Raw genomic sequence first — 27,119 nt, forward strand, 5'->3', positions numbered from 1 at the left:
ATTTAATCTCACTTTGAATAATAAATACAAATAAAAAATTTATTACATGCATATTTATATTTTTTAAATTATATTGTGAAATGATAAATTAAATTTTTTTATTTATGATATTATTTAAATAGTATATACCATTAATTATTTGTTTTATAATTATTTTTTAGATAAAGATTAGTTTTATTATTTGTTTTCATACTCAACGTAAACCGCTGCTCCCTCTAAAGGTTTACACACGTATCCTAATGCACATTATGACCAACCATAATCATGCAGAAACCGCGGTAGGCAACAGCGGTTTCTATGCTGCCACAACTCAACGTAATCTGCGGCTAGTAGCAGTAGATTCTGTGTTTGTGTAAACCGCTACTGCCAGTAACGATTTTTATAGATATGTGAAACAATATATTTGCGTCTTCGTTTACATTACGTAATTTTAAAAGTGAAACAATTTATTTAGGTGAATTGCCCTTATAGTGTTTAAATTAATTATGTTTTAGTGTTGTTTTGTATTAAAAATTATAAGTAATAAAATTGTATAACTAAAACCCATTATTTTTGGGATTAGCCCAATAGCTAACAAACAACGTGGTAGTTGTCCTGATTTCTCTTTTTCTATTTTTTTTGTTAATGGTCAAATTAGTCCTTAAAAGATGATTTATCTTCTAAATTTGTCTTTAAAAATTTTTATCAATTAAATTAGTTCTTCAAAGATTATAAATTAATTATTTTTGTCATTCCGCCACTCAATTAATAGTTTCTGTTAACAATTGATGATATAAAATATTAACTGATAACATACATGACATATAGCAGGTCTAATTAGACGTTGAATAAATATATTTTTGAAAATCTATTAATTTATTCCATTTTTTCAATTATATAAACCATAATCCTAATATAACCTAACACGCTAAATAGATAAATTTTTATAAATATATTTATTTGGCGTCTAATTAGATATGCTAGGTGTCATATATGATGTGAGTTAACGTTCTATATTATCAATTGTTTATGAAAATTATTAATTGAGTGAATGAAGGACAAAAGTTACTAATTTATAATTTTTTGAAGGACCAATTTGATTTATAAAGTCTTTCAATGATAAATTTAAAGAACGAATCATTGTTTAAAGACTAATTTAACTATTAACCCATTTTTCTTTGGTTGCACGTTGTTCCATTTTAGGTTTGCATGTGATTCCACAAGTGTTGGCTCCAACACCAAAGAACAAGAAAAATACTGTAAGTATTTGTTTGGGTGCTATTAAATTAATAAAAAATACATTTTTTAATAATTTTTTTTTATATTTTTTAGTGTGTTTGACAAATTTTTAATAATAAAAAATTTAAAAAATATATTTTTTTGGAAAACTAAACTTTACATCTTTTTTAAAAAAATCTTTAAAAAAAAGATGTTTTTCACCTAATAAATAAATAAATAAATATTTTTATTTTATTTTATTCAAATATAATTAATAAATAAAAAAATTTTTATATGAGATATTCAAATATAAAATTACTTACTTTTATAAAAAAAATTTAAAAAATATTATTTAAATTTTTTTTGAAAAATAACGCCCAAACAAGTCTTATACATGAGTTGTTTTTAACCTTTTTTCCATGTGCATATTAAGCATATCCATTGTCTTTTCTAGACGGAAGAGCGAGTAGAGATGGGTAGAAGCAGAAGGAGCTGTAAATGAATAAAGTGAGGTAGGGTGGTTGCGAACAATACAGAGGAGAGATGTTGATGGGATGACTACGTGTGTGTTTGGTAACTATGTTTGAAGGAAAAAAGTATCTTAAACTTCTTGAAAGTTTTAATTTTTTGTTTAACTAATTTTTTTTCTACAAATGGAGAAGTAATTTTGTTCATAAAACCACTTTTACAATAAACAATAATTTATAACTTCTCAGTTGCACTAATGTGTTTTTAGCCATTACCTTTGACATTTATTTTTCTTTTACCAGCATTATCCTTTTTACATGTTATTACATTATTTATAAAATTCTTATTACTTCTCTCTATATGAATTTTTTTTATTATTTATTATTTATATTTTTTATTAATTTTTTATTTGACATTATATATTTTTGTAGTTATAATTTTTGTGTATTATATTTATTATTATCTTTTTATAATAGAATTTATTGATCGCATTAGGTGAAATAAATTAAACAAAAAATTAATCATAAATAATAATAATAGTTAAAAATTATAACATACTAAAAAAGAGTACTAAGAGTATTAAAAATATACTATATAAAAAATATAAGAAAAAAATATAAAAAAAATTAAACATGTATAAAAAATAACATTGTAATTTAATGTCATGTCCTTTTAAATAATTATCTATCTAAAAGTGATTTTAACTAATATTATTCAAACAATAATTATTTTATCAAAATTAATTTTAATAAAGAGTTGTCAAACATAAATCATATTGACACAAACTTATTTTTATCCAAAATCAATTTTATAAAATTACTTTTATTCAAATTTCAGTTTGATAAACCACTATTCAAACAGACACTACATCTATGAATAGAAGGTGATGACGGTAGATAAGTGCAACGAAAAATAGAGAATGTAGTCTGCACTTCTGGCCTTCTAATTCTTTCTCCTTATTTTTTTAAATTTTTTCTATAAAGATTGGACTGGAGCAAAACAATACACTTTGGAGCAAAAATGATAAACTGTTTGATTTTTGGTTCGATTTAACCGATTGATTTTCTGCCAATTTAACCATTTATAGATAATTTTCAATCTGATAATAGAACTTTTTATTTTTTATATGATGAAAAGAGTTGTGTATAGCTGAGTTATGAGAGAGCAGGGTGAATCACTGCCATATGATCGTTGGAAAAGAGAAATCGGACCGTCCGATGGGGGTACCAAAATCGGAGGGACCGAATACTGTAATCGGGGGTACACAAAACCTTTGGTCCGATTTCGTTCCCCATTCCACGTGGCACGCATGCAGGCCCCCTTCGGTTGAATCCAACGCTTCCCAACATTGAACTGAATGTATCCCCACCTTCAAGTAGTGTCCCTTTCAGCCTCACACTCAAAACTCTCTCTATTTGCTTCCCAAACTCAGACCATCTCTATTGTTGAAGGCTACAAGGACCATACAGCAGCTGTAAATCGGACCGAAGACAATGCCAAGAAGACCCAAAATTAAGGAAGTGAATCAGCTAGAATTTTACATTGTTAATTATCTTGGACATCTAGATTATGTAAGTTTTTATTATTTAAAATTTTGATTTAATAAATAGAATAATGTATTAGATTTTAGTAATAGTATAAAAATAATAGAGTAGAACTAATTAGTTAAATTTAAAGAATTTAGAAATAGAGTAAAAATAATTAATTTAAAAATTCTGAATTTTTTTTATTAGTAAGCTTTGTTTTGAAATGAAATATATGACTAGTTGTTATTATGTTTTTGCTAATTTGGATGAATGAATGAAATCAAATTATTATTATTATTATTATTATTATTATTGTTATTATTGTTGATAATCTGTGGATATTATTGTTATTATTATTTTTATTACTATTATTTGTTTGAAGGAAATTTGAATTCATATATTTTTGTTTTGGTTAATTGTATTGAACTGGAAGTAGATTTTAGATTAGAATATACAAATCTGTATTATTTTAGTTTAAAAATAGAATTAATAAATTAGGTTTGATCGCTGATAATAATAATAATAGGATAATTTTGACAATTTTAAACAGAAGACCGAATCTAGATTTATATATGTTGTTTTATGAATATTATTAATAATATCGGCTTTTTAAAAATAATAATAATAATAATAATAATAATAATAATAATAATAATAATAATAATAATAATAATAATATATACCAATAATAATAATAATAATATATATGCTTTGTAATGGAGTATAATCAGATCATTGTTAATATAAGGCTTTTTTACTTAAATAAATTAAACAAGTTTTAAAATTACTCAAATCCCCTAAATCAATTTTTGATACGTAAATATCCTAATCCTAATATTATATAAATCGTGCTAGGGGAATGTGGTTTATATAATATGTTAATCATCATACCCTGTAACGATTTATGCATGAATGACTTCTGAGCAATAACACATAAATCGTCCTAAGGTTGCCAGCTTTATTAATTGTATGTAAATCATTCCAGGTTAGGAGGATTTACGTGGTTTCAGGCAAAAACACAATACCCTGCAACGATTTATGTGTAAGTTATAACCCCAGCACCCTACCACGATTTATTTGTTATAAATAAATCGTGGTAGGGTGCTGGGGTTATAACTTACACATAAATCGTTGCAGGGTATTGTGTTTTTGCCTGAAACCACGTAAATCCTCCTAACCTGGAACGATTTACATACAATTAATAAAGCTGGCAACCTTAGGACGATTTATGTGTTATTGCTCAAAAGTCATTCATGCATAAATCGTTACAGGGTATGATGGTTAACATATTATATAAACCACATTCCCCTAGCACGATTTACATAATATTAGGATTAGGGTATTTACGTATCAAAAATTGATTTAGGGGATTTGAGTAATTTTAGAACTTATTTAATTTATTTAAGTAAAAAAGCCTTAATATAATTATGTACTGATAGTTACAATAAAAATGTGATATTGCAGGGTTTACGAATGTTGTTATGTGATCATTATTTACCGTTGGACCGGTACAACTCAATTGTTGAGGCGTATTTACGGGAGACTGATTTTTATCATGTTTCTCAGATTGGAGTCGTTCAATGCCAGTCAGCAATGGTTAATGCTCTCATCGAGAGATGGCGTCCAGAGACGCACACCTTTCATTTTCCAATTGGTGAGTGTGCCGTGTCGTTGGAGGATATGGCGATGATTCTCGGTCTGCCGACAAACGGAGTTCCGGTTACAGGACCAACGATGAGTAGTTTCGAGGCCATGGAGGCCGAGTGCTTGCACCAGTTTGGTGTTGCACCGAGGAACAGGGACTGTAGAGGAAGCTTTATAAAACTGACGTGGTTTAGGGGTTTGAAGGATCGCACAGTGTTGACTGATGATATTCAGATTCAGAGGTATGTCAAGTGTCACATAATGTTGTTATTTGGGACAATTCTATTTGGTGACAAGTCTGGTGCAGCGGTGCATTGGAAATTTCTGCCTTTGCTCCGTGACTTTGCGGGGATCATACAGTATAGTTGGGGTTCAGCATGCCTCGCGCACTTGAACAGATCATTGTGTAGGGCAACCCGTGTCGACTGCAGGGAAATCGATGGTCCGCTTACACTTTTGCTTACTTGGGCTTGGACCCGTCTCCCATTTCTTGCCCCGATTCCTGACAATCCCCGAGTGTTTCTGATCGCAAACAGGTAAAATGAATTAATGTATGCGTTGATTTCTCTACTAGAAATTGTATTCTATTTTTTACACAATAAGTTAAAAAAGGGATTTTTGACTGCAGGTGGTGCAACTGGGATCGTGAGAATTTTGCTTACCGATATAATACGCTTGCGCACTACAGGAGGTTGCTGGATGATTTGCAAGAAGGATATGTATGTTGTAAACTACTAGTAGTTGCTTTAGTTTGATACATGAATTAATTGTTGTGTAGTCATTTGATAGTCTTGATGTGTCCAGTTTGTGTGGCAGGCTTATGGCATTGACTTCATTGAGCCGGACGTGGTTCCACTAGACATCCGTCAACATTCAGTTGTTTGGAGTGCAACAGTGCCGCTTATATCTTTCAAATGTATCGAGTGGCATTCATCCGATCGATTCAGGAGGCAATTTGGTTTGATCCAGGACGTTCCTACTCAAGAGCGGGACCTAGGCACATCACACGGGAAAATACTAACTGGACCTAAGAATCAAGATTGGTCCAACACCCACTCTTTTTGGATTATGCAATGGACCAATCGATATAGTCATGTTCTAGCTGATGACTTAGTGCCCTTACATTATCCTTTGGAGATTTATATGCATTAGTACCGTGGAGCATTCGGTGCCCACTTGCAGATATCGGACCTCATATATCAAGAGGATCCAGAGGGTCCTCCAGTTCATAATCAGGAGGAACACCAACAAGAACCGCCTGCACTGCCACCGCACCCGCCGTCGCCACCGCCACCGCCACCGCCACCGCCACCGCCACCGCCACCGCCACCGCCACCGGTCCAACAGGAGGTTCAGTGTGGTATGGAGTATGTGCCGCAAACACATCCATCAGATTATTTTACACAGTCAGTCCCGTTACATCAAGAGTATTGGAGTGGTACACAAGCTGATGCAGGGGAGCAAGCCTCATTTAGCCAGCTGCTTGGTTTCATGGCTCCAGGGCCAGGGTACTCACATTCAGGAAATGTTCATGACATACCCACCTGCACAACTGGCTTGCAATGTCTGAATGCCCTTATACAAGAGTAATAACTCCAGAAGACTCGGTGCAGTACACGGATATCAGGAACCAAATCATCTCCCTGGTATGCAGGCATAGTCTCAAAGTGAACCACCGCTGACGGCTCATTGTGACACATAGCCTCAAACCATATGGGCAAGGCTTCGTACGATACTTCCCAACCCTCAAAGATTGACTCCACCACCTTCTGCTTTGCCAACCATGCCTTGCGATAACTGATGGTGTAGTTAAACTTCGACTGTACTTCCGCAATGACTGATTTCACCTTTATAGATGGGTCAACCTCTACCAACGGCTTAATTGCTTCTGCAACTGTCTTGGAATCCAGTTTCGAATGGTCTTGAGAAATACTAGATCGAGTACAAGTGTGACTACCATTGTAGCTTCTTATCTCCCAACAGTACTTCTTCTGCATTTTGGTAACCCGGATCAGCCAATCATAACCTGCGCCATATTGTGTACATTTAGCATAGAATGTCGTCGGTTCTGACTCATACACCCTGTAGTCTACACCTCTACGGATGGTATAATTCTTCATCGCCTTGATTACTGCCTCTCTTGAACTGAATTCCATTCCAACCGTGAATTCCCCATCCATCACAACAGGAAGCTCAGCTACAATCACACAGCAAGATACGTATTCTCATAAATAATAATAATCTACATTTTTACATATATAATTATAGTCTACATGTTAGCTATCTTATTTACCTAACCACCTAGTAAATATAGTCCATACTAAATAACTAATAACTAATAAATTAATCAAACGCATGTTACACAAATTGTAATTCACATATCACATAACTATCTTTCTTTACATACCTGCATTCATGTATTGAGGAAACTCCAGTGCATGCATAGCCTCCAAATCCAATGACCGCATGAAAGAAGGCTCTTGAAACGGTTGTTGGTTTGTCAATACATTGGCCACCTCCGCCACATCTGCGTTAATAGTGCCGTCAGCTTCATCTTCTTCTTCACCTAAACCAACGATCTCATAATGACTTTCAAATTCCTCCTCGCTATCACTATCATAATCTTCCAATTCAATATTTCGGTCCGCTTCCGACTGCTCGAACTCAATGTACAGCTCGATGCACGACATTCGATGACGATTTTCAATATAGATTGAAAACATTTCATGCATGCTCGCTTCATCCGTTACGTACTTGGTTTGAAATTATGCGAACTCACCAAACACGGATAAAGGATACCTGTACAAAATACACGACACTCTCCTAGATAAACGAGGATCTATCTTCTCACAAATCACACCTTTTAATTCCTCAAATGACAATGTGTATGGAATAACAATATCTAATGAATTTTCACATACAAATTGAACTCCTTCATACGTTTGTAATAAAATCTGCCCAAAACAATATACTTTCAAACTAACTCTATCATCCATACTAACAGTGATATACTAGCTACTCTCAATAACAATATTTTTTTTTCTCTATTTCTGCAACAATAAAAAAGAAGGAGAACCAGAGAAGAAAAGCTACATAACTTGCTGGGTTTTCTCTCTGCACGAAGAGGAAGACGAACTACTGCGTACTAAAGGTAACTTATATGTATACAGCAGCAACAACCAAATCGGACGGTCCGACTGCGTCTTTGCATTTCAAATTTTTTAACAACACTAATCGGACCGTCCGATTAGTTTCAAGCCATTTCTTCTCTCCTGAAATCGGTCCCAGCAATTTCAGTACTCCCATCGCACAAAACGGACCGTCCAATTTGTGCCCTCTTTCTACTCAATGAAATCCGACGGTCACACTAACAAACAAAACTTCAACGCCGTCACACCACCGTAAATTCCCCCAAACACAACATAACTGAGGCTAACTCACACATTAAAATCATATCCAAAAAAAATAGCCTCTGATAATATCAACCAAATAATTAAAACAAACAATTTTTGGTCGACCGATTCGACCAATCAGTTCCATCCAACTTTTAAAATCTTGGTGCTTATACAATAACGCTTTTTATTCATTCAACTATATTATATGATGTAAAAAAATGTTACCTCGCGATTTATAATTTATTTTATCATTTTATTCAATATTATAAATTTTAAAAATATTATTGATACACTAAAATTAATTATTAAAATTAAACATCAATAAATTTATATATAAATATATGTATAATTTAATTTATTTTAAAGATATATTTATATTCTAATATATATTTTATATTAGTAATTAATTTTAGTTAATACATAACGTAATTGTATAAATTTATAACATGATTTGCTGCCCATAAGAATATTCCGAAAGATATCCTTATGGCTGTTTGTGTGACACTTCCCGAATTTTTTATTTTTAATATTGGAGTGGTAGTGGTGTTTTTCTTAAATGTGGATTGTTGGGGTGTTATATTTAAATGTGGGATCGTTTAACTAGAGAAGCAAAAATCGGACCGTCCGATTTGTTAGAGGTACACAAATCGGACCCAGGGATTTCTGAGAGGTACACAAATCGGTCCCAGGGATTTGTGTTAAAAAAAATTAAAAAATTTTAAGTACAGAAATTGGACCCAGGGATTTGTGTACTTCCACAGTTTTAAAAAACACCAAAAATTACAATGTTAAAGTATGTCACCACTTTTACTTCCATAACAAAAAAAAATTAGCCACACTTCCCAAATAACATTTGGGAAACAAATTTGTTAGCTATTGCAGGAGTTAAATCCTAAAGTGATTTTTTAGATTGGTGTGGTTCTCTAAAATTATTTTTAAAATTTTAATTACACTAATTATGTCTTTGAGATTGATAATATATTAGTCTCTGATTATTTTTGTTAATGTTGTGTTTGTGTGGTTCGATGACGTGGATTATTGGTGACACGTGTCATTTCATGATTTGACCACGTGTAATAATATGATAACAGGTCAATTAATGATACGTGACATGTTGATGTGGACGAGAGTATGCCACATATTATAATACTATTGGCAATGTGTGAACTCGAACTATGTGTCGCAATATTATTCATCCACGTGTCATCCACCATGTCATCTTTGTAAATGTATTAAATTTTTTCTTATCTTTGATTTAAGTAACTTGTTTTAGTCCCTAAAATCGAATGTTGAGTACCAAATTATTCTTTTCACCAATTTTTCTTAATTTAAAAATTCTCAATATTTTTAAATGTACTAATTTCAATTCTATTTTTTTACATATCATTTAAATACAAAGCGCTTTTATAAAGTGTTTTCAAGATTTAGTTTTAATTATATAATTTTTTTCAATAATTTAACATTGATAAATTTTATAATATATAAGTATATTATTTTAAAAAATATATTTAATTGATTAAATATTTTTTTTTCATCAAATAATATGTATATTTTTAAGGCAAAAGCTAGTGCAGTCCAGATAAAATAAGAAGTACAACACTCTTTAAAAGTTAATCTACTATCAAAATACACATTTTTATACCGTATTAATTCAATCTTTTCAATTTCAGTTTTAATTTAAAATTATGTAACCTCCACGTTACTCTCTTAGTCCCAAAGTCCCACTTTCCTACTCTATCGTATTCTAATTTTGCACTTTTGTGATTTCTATTCTGTAATTCTGCATTTCCGCCGTTGTTGCCTTCTTGATGACAAGATTGAGTGCTTTCTAAAATTGAGTCAGTGAGTAATAATTACAGGTTTGCGTCTGCAGCTCTATTGTGTGCTTATGCAGTATTCGTCGTGTTTTTTGATCACTTGCTTTGTCTAATGCACACAGTTTTAATTTTACAGTAAGGGCATAATTTAATAATATATCTATTAATTGATTTTAATTTCTTTACCATCATTATATTCAACAAATTAGCAAAATAGTACGATACTCTTGCCTTTGTGTATGATTTAGTGAAATGTCTATATGTTAGATTAGTTGGGCTCATGCCTTTGTTTTGGTGAAGTGCCATTATCTTAAGTTATGATTAATGAAAATGTAATGTTTCTGGCTTAAGCCTTTGTCCTAAATGAAGAATAAATAGTTGTGAACAAATAAAGACAAAATTGCAAAGTTATAAGTACCATATATTAAGGTATTCAAGTACCACATGTATTAAACGAAAAGAGTCATTTAAATAAAGATATTTAAAATATTTTTTTTTAAAAATATTTTTTAATAATTAAAATTTAACATATGTAATCGATTAAACCGTATCATTTTTATTATAATTAAATTGGATAAATCGATTTAGTCAAAAAATTGATGAACTAAATTTTAAATCAGTCTAAATTAATAAATTTTTTTGTAAAAAATGATTACATAATATTTTAATTTTAAATCTTAATCCCATGACAATATAAAAAGAAAAGAAGAGTTATGATTTAAAATTTTCAATATATATATATATATATATATATATATATATAAAATAAAAGTATTTTGTCATTTTTTATAATAAGGGTATTGTAGTTATTTTTTATAAAATATATTAATTTAGACTGGTTCAAGATTTAGTTCATCGATTTTTTTGTCAAATTAATTTGTTTGATTTAATTTTGACAAAAATAACACGATTTAATTATTTATATGTATTGAATTTTAATTATTAAAAAATATTTAAAAAAAATATTTTTATCTAAATAACTCCCTTAAAAAAATCTAAAAATGTTATTTGTATACTAAAATTAGTCATCAAAATACTAATATATTTGTATATAAATATATGTGTGGTTTAATTTATTTTCAATATGTATTTATATTTTAACATGTATTTTATATTAGTAACTAATTTTAGTGTACAAATAACATTACTAAAAAAACCACATCTAATATCTAATATTATTCTTTTAAGGAAAAATTTATGGGCTAGCAACTTTATTAAATTCTGGCCAGCATATAACCAGCAAAGAAAAATGAGCATTAGATAAAATTTCACACCAATCTCACACTATTAAAATCATCATTAATAGCTATTTACTTACTACAAATTATAAAAATTGCTATCCCCTAACATTCGTCTTCTTTTCATTGAGAATTGTCCGTGAATGGAATTTCACGGTGTCAACCCTCCTAAACATAGTGGCACTATTTATGGTATGTCCATCATTAATCACACGCCATGCAATGGTTCGTACATGTATAGAGATTCATTGATTGGCTTATTCCATGATCTCATGTATGCCATATGTTAGCATAACTGTAATCAGGAAAAATCTTAGAGCCAACAACTTTTATATTTTGTGACTAACACTTAATTATTAAAAGAAAAATAAATAATTTTTTATTATTAAATATAATCTCACACAATTAAAAAAACTATTAATAATTAATTAATAATTACAAAATATAAAAGTTACTGATCCTAATATTCCACTTTTCCCATTCCATCTAATCATCTGATATGTTTCTTTTTTACCTATTTTTCACATTTTGTCTCTCATCTCAAAATTTTTAAAATTTATATTTTTCACATCATTCTTTCACAAGTTATTCCCTCAGTTTTATATAAACCCTTCTATTCCCATTATTCCTTACGGCGGGCATAGCAAATTTCAATGGTTGTTCATTTCTTTTTGTGTTTTAATTAATTACTTAGATTAATTATGTGTATGATTATTATTATTTGTTTGACTAACTCAGATTATTCTCACTGTTTTTGCAGGTAGCATCGGTTCTGGTAACACTGCCATACTCTATCTCTTTGTTTGAATTTATGTAATTTATAAGTTAATCGAGTTTAATTAGACTATTTTTTTCAATTAATGCTTAGGGTTCTTACGATTTTCAGTTTTTATCAAATGCTGAGTTTGCTCAGTTTATTTGCCATGATTTTTGTGACTGATAAAATCAGTTCCATTTTCATGGACTCTTTCTTTTTCATAAGTTAATAACAGATTTTTCTAGCTTTATTTATTTCCTACTCAAGCGGCTTATTTTCTCATATACACATATTCTTTCATTCCTCTTTTTTAACTAGCTTTGTTCTTTTTTCTTGGAACTTATGATTCGTCACCACTATCTTAATTTTATTGAACTTCAAGAGTATTTTAACTGGTAATTTTTTTGCACATGTTGTAGATAGATCTACCTCACTTCTTCTTTGGTTGCTTGAATCCAGCATTTGAAATAATTTGAACATCTTTGAGGTAGTATTCTTACTTTTCTGTCGAGACCCCTTCATTGGTTTGAGGAGGTGGAATAAGAAGTGGAGTACTAGATTGAATTGGTGGAGGATGTTGGAGTCTAAGAATAAGTTGCTTTGCTCTTGCATTGGATGGAATATTGGATTCAATATGAATTGGTTCTTGCAAAAATGGAGGTGTGTAATATAATGTTCTGATCAAACAGGCCAACATTTAATGTTACTAGGAATAACACGCAAACACAAGTAAGGCAATGAACCTCTAACATTTTGAACTGCTTGCACCCGAATAATTTTGTCGCCGACAAAAATACACTAAAATTTTATTATCGACAAAAATATCCTCAAATAATTTAAAAATGCGATAAAAATTCTCCACATTAAATATGTGTTATCAAAAAATATTTTGGAGATTAAATTTTGATGCAGTCCTTTTGCAAACATAATTAGAAAAATAAGATATTTTTATTCCTAAAATTTGGTGATTTTTCGTTAAGTATATATTTTTTGGTATTTTTTGTCCACAACCAATAATACATTTAAAAAATCACAAAAAAATATAAAATCAGCGAAAATCACCAAATTTTAAGAATAAAAATATCTTACTGTCGAATTGTGTTTGTAAAAATTGCATCAAAATTCAATCTTTAAAACATTTTTTGAGAAATACATATTTAATGTTGGATATTTTTATCTCATTTTTAAATTATTTGAGGACATTTTTATCGATAATAAAATTTGGATGCATTTTTGTCAACAACAAAATTATTCTGAGTGTATTTTTGGTAGCTTATCCTATTATCAAAATTAATCCTGGTAGAATTAAAAAAAAAAAAGATAATACAACTTTTCGTCCCTAAATTTTTTTTTTTTTAAAACCAATCATTCTGACTTTATTAAGTTTTTTTTGGCGGATGAAGGTAAACTCTATAAGATCTAGAGTTGAAGAAACCTAGACCATGATTAATATGTAAAAAATATCTGTCGATGCAATACAGATAAAACATAAATCCTAATTATATAAGATTTTTCTGTGGGCTTTTTTACTGAAATACGCATGGAAAATTCTTTAATTTCCAAAATGCGCATATGTGAAATCATTTCTCAAAATGCGCCGTGTCATTTCTAGCATGGCAAGCACGAAATGGGTTTCCACACCATTCCTGATATGGTGGCCACGAAATGGGAGGATCATTTCACTTAAGGCAGGCACGAAATGAAAAAATCATTTCAAGTTTGTCAGCAGCGAAATGAACAGACCAAATCAGGGACAACAGACACAAATTAGAGGCACGGTAGTAGTAAAAACCATTTAAAGTTTGTCAACAACCATTTTAATAATATTATTTAATTTATTATTTAATAATAAATTATTATTTAATAAATTATTATTTAATAATAAATTAAATTTTTTATTTATAATGTATGCATATAATGAATTTTCTATTTATGTTTGTTAAAAGTTGAGTCCGAATTGCAAGTCAGAATACAGTACAGTATATCACAGAGTACGTAGTGAATACTAAATCATACAAGTTAAGACTATTTTTTTTTTTCTTCATCCCTTTTAAAGTATACTTTTTTTTTTACCTTAAAAATCGCTTCATTCTTAATTTTTGTATGTAAATCATGTGAATGCAAAAAAATATATACCCCATTTACTTTTAATCTTTCTTTGAGTGCCTTAATCTAATATAAATAAACATCTTTCATACTATCACAAATTGTTAAAAAAAGTTATAACCATTTCTCTTATAATTATCATAAAAATGGAAAAATTTTTGGCATGGTTAATTATGAGTCATTTTTTCATGCAATTTTATAGAGAAAAAAATAAGAGTAATACATAATTAATTTAATAAATGAAAAAAGTTATAACCAAGAAGACCCAAAAAAGCAACCATGAACACAACAACTCACAAAGGAAAGTACAAGAGAGACACACCAATTCGTGCCTGTCATAAGCAAAATGGCCCATTTCGTGTGTGCCTGCATTGAGTTGGTCCATTTCGTATGCTTCATATATGAATTTCACTACAGAAGATATAGCCCGTGTCAGACCTAATGCACCATTTCGTGTTCACCATGCTTGATTTGCTGCCTAGAATCATTTCGTGGCTGACCCAAGCAAAATGGCCGTGCGTATTTGAGGAGGAAAATCAAACCGTGCGTATATTAGGAATTAAAGATTTTTTCATGCGCATTTCAGTAAAAAAGCCTTTTTCTGTGATCCACATGAATGAGAATCAAAATAAGAGTGTTTAGCCCCTGAGCTGCTTGAGGAATGATTTATATAAGGGTACCAAGTATTGAGAGTCATGTCTAAGTCATCAAGAATTATTACGTGCATAGCGAGATTAATATTTAAAATGAAACCTCAGAATTGAGACTATGAGACTTCAGATTTGATATTTGAGACTAAGATAAGATAATAGAGACTTGAGTCTTTGTGTAAAGAAATTTCAATCTAGTATGCTTCTTACTTGTTGTGTGAACTGCTTGTGCATTTGAAACCAGCACTAGAACCTTTTCTAGGATATGACGAATTAGGTCTCACACATATGTTAATTCCTTTTCTTTCCTACTTAGACTTGTTCTCACCCCTATGGTTTCTTTTTCGCTTTTACGAATCATCTCTATGTGAGTTCAATGACTACAATTAAGGGAAATATCTTAGAGTTTTGGAGGATATTTGTAGCAGGTTCAAGAAGTTCAGAAGACTTGCATATTATTTTCTTTCGTTTATCAAGGTTATAATTTCTATTTTCTTTTGGATCTTTTGTATCTTGGTATTTAGGTTAAATAAGTTAAACTAAATAAGATGGTCTTATGTTATAATGCAACATATTGTTACTTATCACACTATTAATATTTGTAAAGTCGAATATTGTATTATGCATTTTGTGACGTAACTATGAATACATGTCTAGTTTTATTAGTATGGTATTTGCTACGGTGTCTAAAAAGTATTGCCTAATTACTAAAATAAGTAAAATAATTAATTTTAAATTTAAAAGTATAAAAGTTAAAAAATTTTAAATATTTTAAAGTTACTATAAAAAGTAATTTAGGCAAAAGTTAGGCACCAAACAAAAGACACCATAGAATTGGCCTATTAGTATATCTAATTAAGTAATGTAGTATATAAAAAAAAGGATATAATTGCATTTATGAAACACGGACACTTTGCTGAATTGCCGTGTCCGCGTTTTCGACACGACACTCATCTACACTCGTCCGACTCTTCGGGACGGAGTGGAAGAAGGAAGGGGGGAGATTCTCCAACGAAGAAAAGGATCCAATGACTTGGAAAGAATTGAACGAGGAGCTGTATGAGGTGAAAATCTCATGTACGGTTCTGGCAGTAAGAATGACTTATCTGTCAACTTTTCCACTATCACCCCCAAACAACCAAATTCTGCCATACGTAAAGTTGCCAGAGTACGCTTAACTTCTGGATTTAAAATCACTGCTTATATACCCGGTATTGACCATAATTTACAAGAACATTCTGTAGTCTTAATAAGAGGAGGAAGGGTTAAGGATTTATCCGGTGTGAGATATCACATTGTTCGAGGAACCCTAGATGCTGTCGGAGTACAGGATCGTCAACAAGGTGGTTCTAGTGCGTTGTAGATTCTTATCCAAGACTTGTATCATTTGATAATGCCATGTGAATCGCTAGAAACATGTAAAGTGTATGGCTAACCCAATAACGAAAGTTTCGTAAGGGAACTGGAGCAGGAGCTGGCTACCATAAGACAAAAGATCTTCTTTCTAAAGAGATTCGATTTGGAACTATGATATGTCCAAGGTCCAATATTAAAATAATTTCAGAGGTTTTCCTTGACTTTGTCCGTGTCAACAAAAAATTCGAAATGCCTCGACTTTTTTAGAATAGGTCCGAGTCAAATAGCAATGATTCGAAGCACTTTACACTATTTCGGAAATCCAAAGACTCAATCGTATGGATATGTAAAATACAGGATTTCCAATCCTAGCAAGAAAAGGGGGGAAACGGATACTCAATTTCAAAGTGAGTAAACAGAATTCCATACTCGATCTCATAGATACATATAGATACATATAGAATTCTGTAGAAAGCCGTATTTGATGAAAGTCATATGTACGGCTTGGGAGGAGATCTTTCATATCTTTCGAGATCCACCCTACAATATGGGGCCAAAAAGCTAAAATAAATCATTTTAGCCCTTAGAAGTTATAATAAAAAAATAAAAAAATTTTCTCTGTCCGCCTGTCCCGTCTTATTCTTAGCATATATTTTTGAAATAAATTTAGATATAGTATATATTATTATTTATTAAAATAAAAAATATTTTAAATACTTGATATAATTAAAATAAAATATTAAAAATAATTTAAAAAATTAATTTATATTTTAATACCAATAAAATATCAAAATATCATTACGATTTATCTAAAAAATAATTTATATTTTATATGTATGCGTGTTACCGTATCTTATAAGATTTTAAAATTTGCTGTCCCGTGTCGTATGTGTCCCCTATCTGTGTCAATACCCATACATTATAAAATTACATTAATATTTTATATTGTTAGTACATTAAAATTAAACTAGGTTCATATATATATATAAAATATCATTTATATCTAAGTAATTAGAGAGTAAAAAGGAGTAATACTCTTGCTGTTAATGACTTTTTTTTGGTGACTTGTTAATAACTTTGAACTTAAGCATAAAGAATTTATATAGTTTATATTATTTATATTTGTATTTAATATGAAATTTTTTGTGTATTCTTATCCAATCTATTTTTTCTTTTTTAATTGTATTTTTTCTATTTTTATCACTTTTAGCCGTACTCCTATTTTTAAAGTTAGATTCAACCGTATTCTTATTTTATATACTTTATTTATTTTGTATTTGTACCTCATATTTATCTTTTAATATTAATATAATTTATTTTTATATTTAAAAATATTAAATTTAAATATTTTTTATTTTAAAATATTTTTTTACGTTTTTTTAAACACTATGACCATTTCTTTTTTAACAAAATAAAAAATAATTTGTTATGAAAATAATTTGTTTAATTTAGAATCAATTAATGAAATATCAATAAATAAAAATTAAAAAAGACTAACTAAACATATTTTTATTATTATCAATGTTTAAAAATAAATTCTCTTTTTATAAATCAATCGACTATTTTAAAAGGTAAAAAGTTGAAAATAAAACTTATTTTTTAAAAATAAAAATAAAAAGACAAAAACAGAAAATGTTTTATCAAATCAATCAACTTCTTAATGTTTCACGTTAACTTATACAGTTGGACAATATTTGTAGCTATTAATAAAAATAAATATTAAAGATAAATTTATTTTTTAAAATTTACAAGAATCTAAGTGTCAAACAAACAAAATTGAGAATTGATATAGGAAATTATTCTAATAGTTAATATATAGTTATTATCCAGCTGTGATTTATACTCATTTAAGAAAAATCCAAATAAACTAGCTATCTCACAAGCGCTAATTGTTTCTATTAACATACATATTTTGGAAATTGATGTTTTTCTCTATTTTTTTAAAATAAAAACCTAAAAAAATTATCAACAATTAGCATTCAGCACTACCATCATCATCAATCAAACACAATAATAATATTAATAGTCAATTTTTTACTCTTCTTATCGAATCGTATTCACACCCTTAAAAGAACGAAGCGAATCTCATTTTTCAGGTTTTGCAAAGTCACCATCCCACGTTGTCTTCTCTCTAACTCTGTTTCTACGTGCGGCCTGGACCCACACAGAACGTGGTCGACATCAGTCAAAACCGCGGCTTATAGCTCAAGCCAGCTGGGTTTTTGTTCCTTTGACGTAGATTTATTTATTTTTAAAAAAATGAAAGCTCAAGCCAGCTTGGCCTCACTACTACCTAATAAAATTTCTTGCATCTTAAAGTAAATAGCGTCCTTCATCATCTCTCCTTGCTTTTGTAGGAACTGTCCGTTACCGTTTCCACTTACCTGTCCGGTTCAATCAGAATCACAGTCGAAGATTTTGTGATAGTGGAATTGGAACGCTTATTGCCTTAACTCCAAACATAACATTTCTCCGTCATAGTCTCACTCACAGACTCATCACATTCTGCTCTCTCTGGTCCCTCCCATTGTTGCTAGCAAGGTTCGCCTTGCTGCTGTCTCAGCCTCACCGTTTTATTGTGTTTGCTGTTCTGGGCTCCAGATCTGCTTTGTTCTGATTGTCGCTACCCTGCTGCTCCGTTCTATTAGTTTTTCACGAAATCACCGTTGCTCCGTTCTATTAGTTTCTCACGAAATCACCACTGGCCATCGGCCTCTTTGCTTGGTTCGCTCACGTCTTACCATCTTAGTACTAGCAGGTATTGTTCTTGTAGAGTACTATTTTTACCCATAAAAAAATAAAAATATTAAACAAATTTATACATAAATAAATAAATAAAATTAATTTTGTATTGGTCCAAAGACAATAAAAAAAAGTTATATTCTTAAATTTTAGAATATTAATAAATTTACACATTGAATAAAATTAATATTTGAGTACTTTTATAGGATAAAAATTATTTTTTATAAATATAAAATTAATTTGATTTCTTTATGGTTAAATTTATAGGTGTTTTAAAGTCTAAGAGAAGTTAGTTTTTTTTTTCTTATTTCCTTTCTATGGAAGATTGGACTTGAATCTTGAGTTACTCTCTTGTAAGTTTTTTACTTTTATTCGTGAATTCTTGTCTTCTTGATCACTTTTTTTTAGTTTTGATTTGTTAATATTAGAGCAAAAAGAATGGAAACTGTTCTATTTTTCTTAAAGTGGAATGATATTTGTATTATGTTTGTGTAATTTTATTTGTATATAGATAAAGTTTTTATTTTTTATTTAGTTGTTTTTATCTATTAAATTTGTAAAACAATAATAAACAAAAATTACTTAAAATAATAAATCATTTATCTTTTAAATAAAGAGTTTTGAATTTAAATTTTACAAATAATAAAAAATATTTGTGTTAATATATGTGACAAAAAGTATTTTAGAAAAAAAAATTATATATCAAATTTTTATCAATCTTTATAGTATACAAAGTGAAACAAATTTAACTATTCTCATTTCTAATAATTGCATTAATCACTTTCCCTTGTAATAAAGTAGGAAAACATTGTTAAAAATCCTATAGTTAAATGAAAAACATTTTCCTCTAAAAAAGCTTCAAACTTTAATGTTAGAATAAATGGAAAAACAGAGAATTAGATTCTGGAAAAGAAAAATATCCTAATGTTCTACATAAAAATGTGATGTACATAATAAATGATTATTTTAATATACATTTTTTTTTCTCCACAATAAAGTTTTTCCTTTTAAATCCAAAAAAAAAAAATTGGTCAAGTTAAACACTCTCCCTATATTGAGTTACACTTTAATGGTATAAATAAATAAATAAATATAAATATAAATATATGAACAGAAAAGGTGTATACGCTTGCCAACTTCACACAGGTTCTGCTTCTGGGTTAAAGAGCTCATTCATTACTCTCTCTCTCTCTCTCTCTCTCTCTCTCTCTCTCTTAATCTGCATAGATTGCCGGAATGTGGAGCTCAAGTTCTATGCAGCAACCGTTGCTTCTCCAACTTCTTGTTGTTCAGTCGCTTCTTGTAGCTGTGGTTTTAGCTCAGAGATCCACCACACCCGCTTGGAACACACTCACTGGTTTGTCTAACTTCCTTCTTTTAACTTACTAACGATCTGTGTTTTTATTTCTTCTGTTCTACACTCTCTATACTTTATTTGTTCTTTGGTTTTTGCGTGGAAACAAAGTTGGTGAAGCTACTTAATAGTGATGCTAATGTTAATTACTTAGTTTGAAGGGAAGTTGAAAATGAGTATGACACTTTGATTTGATGTCTCGTTGACTAGGATCCCCCGAAAACCATATCTGAAGGAAAAAATAACAAAAGTTTAATTTTGCCTTGTATATCTGAATCATCTTCCTAATATGATTATCATCTTAATATCCATTCAATACAAGATTTAGCATTTTTTATGAAATAGTTGTGGGTTAAAGTAATGTAACAGTTAATTGGAATGTTTGCATGTTCTGATCACAGAGTGAGTAATAGTGAAGTTCTTCACATAACCTCTAAGTTTATCCGTTGTTTTATTTCTTTTTTGAAAAGAAAAAATAAATATTCTCCTTTGAGCCACTCATGTTAATATTTTTCCATTTACCTAAATGATCTCATGGTAATCAAAGTCCATTTGAGAGTCTAAATTTGGGAATTCCTACATATAGTTGAGAGTTTGGTAACCTTGAATGCAGATGTTGCTTTCTATGATGCTTGGTGTATTGAAATTATTCATAATTACTTATTGTGATTTTCTTTTTGCAGGAAATCGTCCGTTGGTCGTAGCGCGAGGTGGTTTTTCAGGGCTATTTCCTGATTCCACAAGCCCTGCCTACCAGGTTGCATTATCAACCAGTGTATCTGATGTCCTACTGTGGTGTGATGTGCAATTAACAAAAGATGGATTCGGCCTTTGCCTTGCAGATGTCAAGATTGATAATGATACTGACATTGCAAACTTTTACCCAAACAAGAGTACTACTTACTCAGTAAATGGTGTCCGCTCCACTGGCTACTTTTCCGTGGATTATACATCAGATCAGCTAGCCAATGTCTCTGGTAAGTTAAAAACTTACCAATGCAGCATTTTTGTTGTATGTGTTCTCTTATGCTGATCTTGCTGCACTTTCAGTCTGTATAGTGTTTAAAGTTTTTCTTTATATTGTTGCTGACAATCTCTTGTTACTTGGCAGTGGTTCAGGCAATATATTCTCGAACTAATCTGTATTATGGCTTGCCAATTCTAACTGTTGACGATATAGCTGCTTTATCAAAACCACAACCAAGCATATGGATGAATATTCAGGTAATTGGAAGAAATATTCAATTCTATCACAGGTTGCCTTTTTCTTTTCCCCTTGATCTAAGTGTTGTTTTCTCTGTTATTTTTCAGCATGATGCATTCTTTTCGCAACACAAGTTGAGTATGAGAAGCTTTGTACTTGCAGCTTCTAAAAGGGTAGTTATCAGTTATATCTCGTCACCGGAGGTTGGCTTTTTGAGAAGTATAACATCACGGCTCCCGAAAGTAACGAAGTTGGTATTCAGGTTCATGGGACAGGATGTTGTAGAACCATCAACTAATCAAACTTATGGTTCACTCTTAAAGAATCTTACATTTATCAAGACATTTGCTTCTGGAATTCTTGTTCCCAAGGGATACATATGGCCCGTAGATTCAGGCCTTTATCTGCAGCCTCATACCTCATTGGTCTCAGATGCGCATAAAGCAGGGCTGGAAGTTTTTGCATCTGATTTTGCAAATGACAATCTAATTAGCTATAATTACAGTTATGATCCTCTTGCTGAGTACCTCCAATTCATCGACAATGGTGACTTTTCTGTTGATGGTGTGCTATCTGACTTCCCCATAACACCATCTGAAGCTGTTGGTAAGTTATTTATTTATTTATGATAGGAACCACCAAGAAATATCCTCGAACCTCTTTCTTTTGTAAACTTTTAATTCCATTAAGAGCTCTGTCTCTAACAATTTATTTCTCCATTATCCGGTCTCGCGAATCCATTTTGATTTTTTTAAAGCCAGTTATTGTTGAATTCCATGATTAATTAGGAAAATAAGAGAGTTAAGTATTCAGCAAAATGAAAGAAAGAACATGTTACTCTTATATGACGTGTCTTACATGAGAGGAATACTCACATCTATTTATAACAATATAAAACCCTAATATACTACTACTAGTAAGGAAATAATGATATATATATATATATATATATATATATATATATATATATATATATATATATATATGCTAATCCTTGGAGATCATATTTGATAGATATGATATGATTCTATCCTGATTTCTAACGGTTATAGTGTGAATTTACATACCAAACGATGCATGATCCTGGAATTTGGTGATTAATCTTTCTCAAACTTGCCAACAAGTTATAGCTCAAATGACATAGTCTCCCCATACTCACCTAGAGGTCGCGGGTTCGAGTCTTCCTATCTTTAGAAAAAAAAAATCTTTCCCAAACTTAGCGTTTCTGTTAGCAAGTTTACTTTACATATAATGAGAATATGGGATTCTTGCACCTTTGATGAGGGTTCCAGTGCCACTAAGGTAGTTGTAATCAATCCTTGATGAAAGAAAGGGCAACGCCGCACAGGTCTCATTTATTCTTATTTTGGCCTTGGGGGATTCATGTCCTACTGTTGATGTTAGCATGCACATAAAGTTACTGAGATCTGTTAGATAATAACCTATAGCATACATATAGTTACTTAAAAATCTTTTAGTGAGTGACCTATCAGCTCAAGGCATTATTGATTTCACATCTTAAACTACAGTTTAGAATATGCTTCCTTCTCTAGGTAGGTCTGTGATCCTGATAAATAATATAATTGTCTACTGTTAAGTTACTATAATTGTAGATCTCATCACATTTTCTAAACAAAAGTTTGCACTCAGTTTTTTGTTGTGGCCTTTACATCCTTAAACCTATGAAAATGACTGCGTGTATACATTTATTTCCCTCTACTACTAAGTTCTAACTAAAGAATTCGTTTGTCTCCAATGCTACACTTGCAGATTGCTTTGCACACCTTGGAACCAATGCCACAAAAAAAGGTACAGCACTGCCCTGTTCTGATTTTTGGAACATGTACTGTGACCGTTCGTTAGTAATTTCCTTATTGTTTCATTGTATAATGCTGTTCTGGTGTTACTCGTGTTTCAGTTAACACTTTGGTTATATCAAAATATGGAGCAAGTGGAGATTATCCTGCTTGTACCGACTTAGCTTATACAAAAGCCATATCAGATGGTGTGGATATTCTCGACTGTCCAGTTCAATTGTCTAAAGATGGAGTACCATTTTGCTTGAGTTCCATTGATCTTATAGAGACTACGAATGCTGCTCAGTCAACCTTCAGCACACTTGCCACAACTATCCCAGAGATTAAGTCTGGCAATGGCATATTTACATTCAGCTTGACTTGGGATAACATAAAAAGCCTGACCCGTAAGTCAACGGAAGCTTTTATAATTTTCAGTTAGTTGTATGGTCTATCATTTTTCGTTATCTCCTTATATGCATTATTGTAATCCTGTCTTGTCCAAGCATAAGTGTTTTGTGGCTTACAACCTCTCTTTATTGGATAATCAACATTTCACTAATCATTATCATGACAACTTTATTCCTCTTGTATCTTCTGCTGTCTTGTAAATTGTTGCCTGTAGTTTTTGTCCTTTATTTTTTAATTCCTGAAGAAATGAAATAAATGCAAAGTTTTTTGCTTTCTCTTTTTCCCTTGCAGCCTCAATATTGAACCCCTATACCAATTATTCATTGAAAAGAAATCCAAAGAATAGGAATGCTGGGGAATTTGTAACATTATCGGATTTCCTATCCTTGGCAAAAAACCGGACTTCTCTGTCAGGTGTCATGATCATTGTTGAGGTGTGTTATTCAATGCTCGCAATTCCTGTATAGGATTCATTTATTAGCTGTAATTTGAACATATTATCTTGATAAAAATAAGGGTAAGTTTTTGTGTGAAAATGTGAAATGGTTTGGGTTGACTTAAGTTACTATCTAATAGTCCATTTGAGATGTGTCGTGTGTATTATATATAGTGAGATAATACAATTATTACACCTTTACATTATTAATATGTTATGATCAATTTCACACAATCTAACATTAATACTAAATTGTTCGATTCACTTTCAAAATCAAGGTAACAATTGTTTTAAATGTATAACAAGTCAGTACTATTTAATTCCATTTTTCTTGATATCTAGTTTTTTTTTTCTCAATAAAAAAAATTGGCTCAAATGATGATCATGAATTCATGATAGATAACTCAATAGTTGGATCAATGATAAAAAAATATTGAGAAAGTGTAAGTGCAGGTGTGCCAAGTCTTGCATTGTTAATCAATTCCTCCCTGTATATTTTTTGGGAAATTCCTCTATTGAAAGTTTGAAAAAAAGAGATTGCGTATGCTTACTGCCCAAAATCATATTCCTGCAAATTTTCAATCAAAAAAAAATTATTTTTGGTTTCTTTCCTTTCATTTTCCCCTATCAATTAACATTTTAGTTTCTTTCCTCTCATCAGAATGCAGCATATCTGGCAAAGAAGCAGGGGCTAGGTGTTATTGATTCAGTCATGAATGCTTTGAGCAAAGCAGGTTATGATAAACCGGGACCACAGAAAGTTATGATTCGATCCACTAGTAGCTCTGTACTACTGAAGTTCAAGGAGAAGACCAATTATGAGCTTGTCTATGAGGTTGATGAGACTATCAGCAATGCAGATAATGCCGCCATTGCGGATATAAAACGCTTTGCAAGTTCTGTGGTTATCAACAAGGATTCTGTATTTTCTCAGGATGTTCTCTTCTTGACAGGCACTACAAAGACTGTGTCAAAACTAAAATCTTCTAACCTCTCGGTTTTCGTGGAAACATTCAGCAATGAGTTTCCTTCTCAGGCATGGGATTTCTTCTCAGATGCAACTGAGGAGATCAACTCATATGTTACAGGAGCAGAAATTGATGGTGTCATCACAGACTTCCCAAAAACTGCAAATAGATACAGAAGTAAGTGATAGCGAATTCTTTTATAACATGGCTGCATTTCACCTCTGATTGCTAAATATTATGCACAAATACTTCAATTTTGATCATGTATTCTTATATCTATCAAATATTGTTGCCTTGGGTTTTTCTTATTTTGTGTCTAACTTTACACCAAAAGATAAAATTCTTTGTTCTATCTATTATTTGAGACAATGTCATATTAATAATAGACTAAATCCCCATAGTAGTTTCTGATATTCACGCCTTGCACCAATTTAGTCCCTAAGGTTTCAATTGTGCTATTATCGTCGAGATTGATCCTCGAGCGCCATAGTAGTCTGCAGTGACTCAGCAAATAGAGTGATGAGTTGGTACTCCAATGCCACGCAAGACACAGGTGAAACGAGGTTTGCTTTTGTCCCCCAATTAAGGCAAAAAGGAAGAAGTGTTTGTACAATCAAAGCCTTGTGCAAACCGTTTTAGATGCCATCATATACCAAAACGATGTCATTTCTGCTTTAGTTGGACACGAAAAGTAAACGTTGTTGTTTCGCCCGTGTCCCGCATGGCATTGGAGTTCATCACTCCGTTTCCGGTCGCTGCCGGAAAGGAATCGAGGGACCACTATGGTGCCCGGAAATCTATCTAGGGACGGTAATAGTTCAATTGGAATCTCAAGGACCAAATCAGTGCAAGGAGTGAATCTCCACTTTGGGGGTTTAGTCTCTAGAATAATTACTAAAATGTTTCTAGAATTGTATATATAGGTATTCAGTATCATATTTGAATACATCTTTTATACTTAATAGATATTGCGGTATTCATATTTAACATTTTTCATGAAAAGTATTTACATATCTTGTGGTCGGTAGTCGCATTCTTACTGGTTCAGTTCACCAATATAGCTACTCTCCATTCTCCTGCAGGGAACAAGTGCTTAAATTTGGGTAACAAGACACCTCCTTACATGGCACCTGCTCAACCAGGTGCTCTTTTTCAAGCCATTCCGCCCGGCGCAGCACCACCGGCTCCTGCACCGCTTCCACCTTTAACAGTCTCTGAAGTGATAGAGCCACCACTTCCCGCAGTTTCCAAAATATCCCCATCTCCGGCTCCTGCCGGAACCAAGACAGGAGGTCAGGGGAATGCACAGTCCAGGGTCACCATCTGCGCCGCCTTGTTTAGTTTCCCCGTGCTACTAGCTTCCCTTCTTTTGATTTGAGTGCATCATCTCCGTTCTATCGTCCAAAGAAAAGTGAACCATAAAAGAAAAAAATGAAACAAAACAGTTCAACATTTTCCTCGTCTCTTCTTCGATTAGGTGGCGTGAAGCTTTTGCTTCAGACTGCATGAATCCAGATTTTTTTTTTCTTTGGCACATACAAATTCATTTTCCTATATGTTGTAAAAGTTATTTTATGTTCATTCTTCATTCCTACTCCCCAAATAGCTTCGTGGTATCTATGAATACAAAATCCTGAATGGTACATATCTAAGAATTCATTTTGCATTATGTTGTTTTGTATCTTTGGTTATAACTTATATAAGGTATATTTAATTTAATAATTATATAAAGCTTGATATCATGATGAATGAAAGTTATCCAAAAGCATATGAATAGATCATTTCTTTCATTATATTCCTTTATAACTATGTTTCTTCGAATGTTTAATGGGTAAAAGATACCATATTATGACAATATGACTTATTAAAAGAGAGGTTAGTATTATGGATTATGGACGTGAGAAATTAAATAGGTTTAACTCAACATTAGCAGGTATAACTCAACACCAAATATTAATTCAAAAAGCTGGTTGTTTTAGACTTTTAAAGATTATTAAACCTTCATTTTTTTCCTCCAAAAGTAGACAATATTCATTCCATCAATTAAAATGAAT

At 31.2% G+C, this 27,119-nt stretch overlaps 2 protein-coding genes across 4 annotated transcripts; both read left to right on the plus strand.

Annotated features, from left to right (window-relative positions):
• The first annotated feature begins 248 nt into the window (after nt 1-248).
• On the plus strand, nt 249-5,987 carry LOC140177534 (serine/threonine-protein phosphatase 7 long form homolog). Its single transcript, XM_072210656.1, has 5 exons — nt 249-315; nt 1,183-1,238; nt 4,656-5,371; nt 5,464-5,554; nt 5,652-5,987. The coding sequence occupies exons 1-5, from the start codon at nt 249-251 to the stop codon at nt 5,985-5,987; spliced, it is 1,266 nt and encodes a 421-aa protein (XP_072066757.1).
• Nucleotides 5,988-18,386: 12,399 nt separating this feature from the next.
• On the plus strand, nt 18,387-26,830 carry LOC112737941 (glycerophosphodiester phosphodiesterase GDPDL3). Of its 3 annotated transcripts, XM_072211575.1 has the most exons (11): nt 18,387-18,912; nt 20,124-20,253; nt 20,934-21,007; nt 21,093-21,227; nt 21,362-21,474; nt 21,562-22,060; nt 23,225-23,263; nt 23,373-23,657; nt 23,953-24,095; nt 24,759-25,242; nt 26,148-26,830. In XM_072211575.1, the coding sequence occupies exons 5-11, from the start codon at nt 21,463-21,465 to the stop codon at nt 26,441-26,443; spliced, it is 1,758 nt and encodes a 585-aa protein (XP_072067676.1). In that variant the 5' UTR covers nt 18,387-18,912; nt 20,124-20,253; nt 20,934-21,007; nt 21,093-21,227; nt 21,362-21,462; the 3' UTR covers nt 26,444-26,830. The 3 variants fall into 3 exon arrangements, with proteins under 3 accessions (XP_072067676.1, XP_025643887.1, XP_029147362.1); XM_025788102.3 differs by having other exon boundaries at nt 20,934-21,227; XM_029291529.2 differs by lacking the exon at nt 18,387-18,912 and having other exon boundaries at nt 19,359-20,253; nt 20,934-21,227.
• Nucleotides 26,831-27,119: the final 289 nt, after the last annotated feature.

Source organism: Arachis hypogaea, chromosome 13, assembly GCF_003086295.3.
Source record: "Arachis hypogaea cultivar Tifrunner chromosome 13, arahy.Tifrunner.gnm2.J5K5, whole genome shotgun sequence".
Lineage (NCBI taxonomy): Eukaryota > Viridiplantae > Streptophyta > Magnoliopsida > Fabales > Fabaceae > Arachis > Arachis hypogaea.

Bases quoted from the DNA above. Each gene is read 5' to 3' on its own strand.
- LOC112737941 (XM_025788102.3), top strand. From the start codon at position 20,133: ATGTGGAGCTCAAGTTCTATGCAGCAACCGTTGCTTCTCCAACTTCTT. The intron at 21,475-21,561 runs GTAATTGGAAGA...GTTATTTTTCAG, and splicing joins GCATATGGATGAATATTCAG to CATGATGCATTCTTTTCGCA. The intron at 25,243-26,147 runs GTAAGTGATAGC...ATTCTCCTGCAG, and splicing joins AACTGCAAATAGATACAGAA to GGAACAAGTGCTTAAATTTG.
- LOC140177534 (XM_072210656.1), top strand. From the start codon at position 249: ATGACCAACCATAATCATGCAGAAACCGCGGTAGGCAACAGCGGTTTC. The intron at 1,239-4,655 runs GTAAGTATTTGT...GTGATATTGCAG, and splicing joins CAAAGAACAAGAAAAATACT to GGTTTACGAATGTTGTTATG. The intron at 5,372-5,463 runs GTAAAATGAATT...TTTTGACTGCAG, and splicing joins GTGTTTCTGATCGCAAACAG to GTGGTGCAACTGGGATCGTG.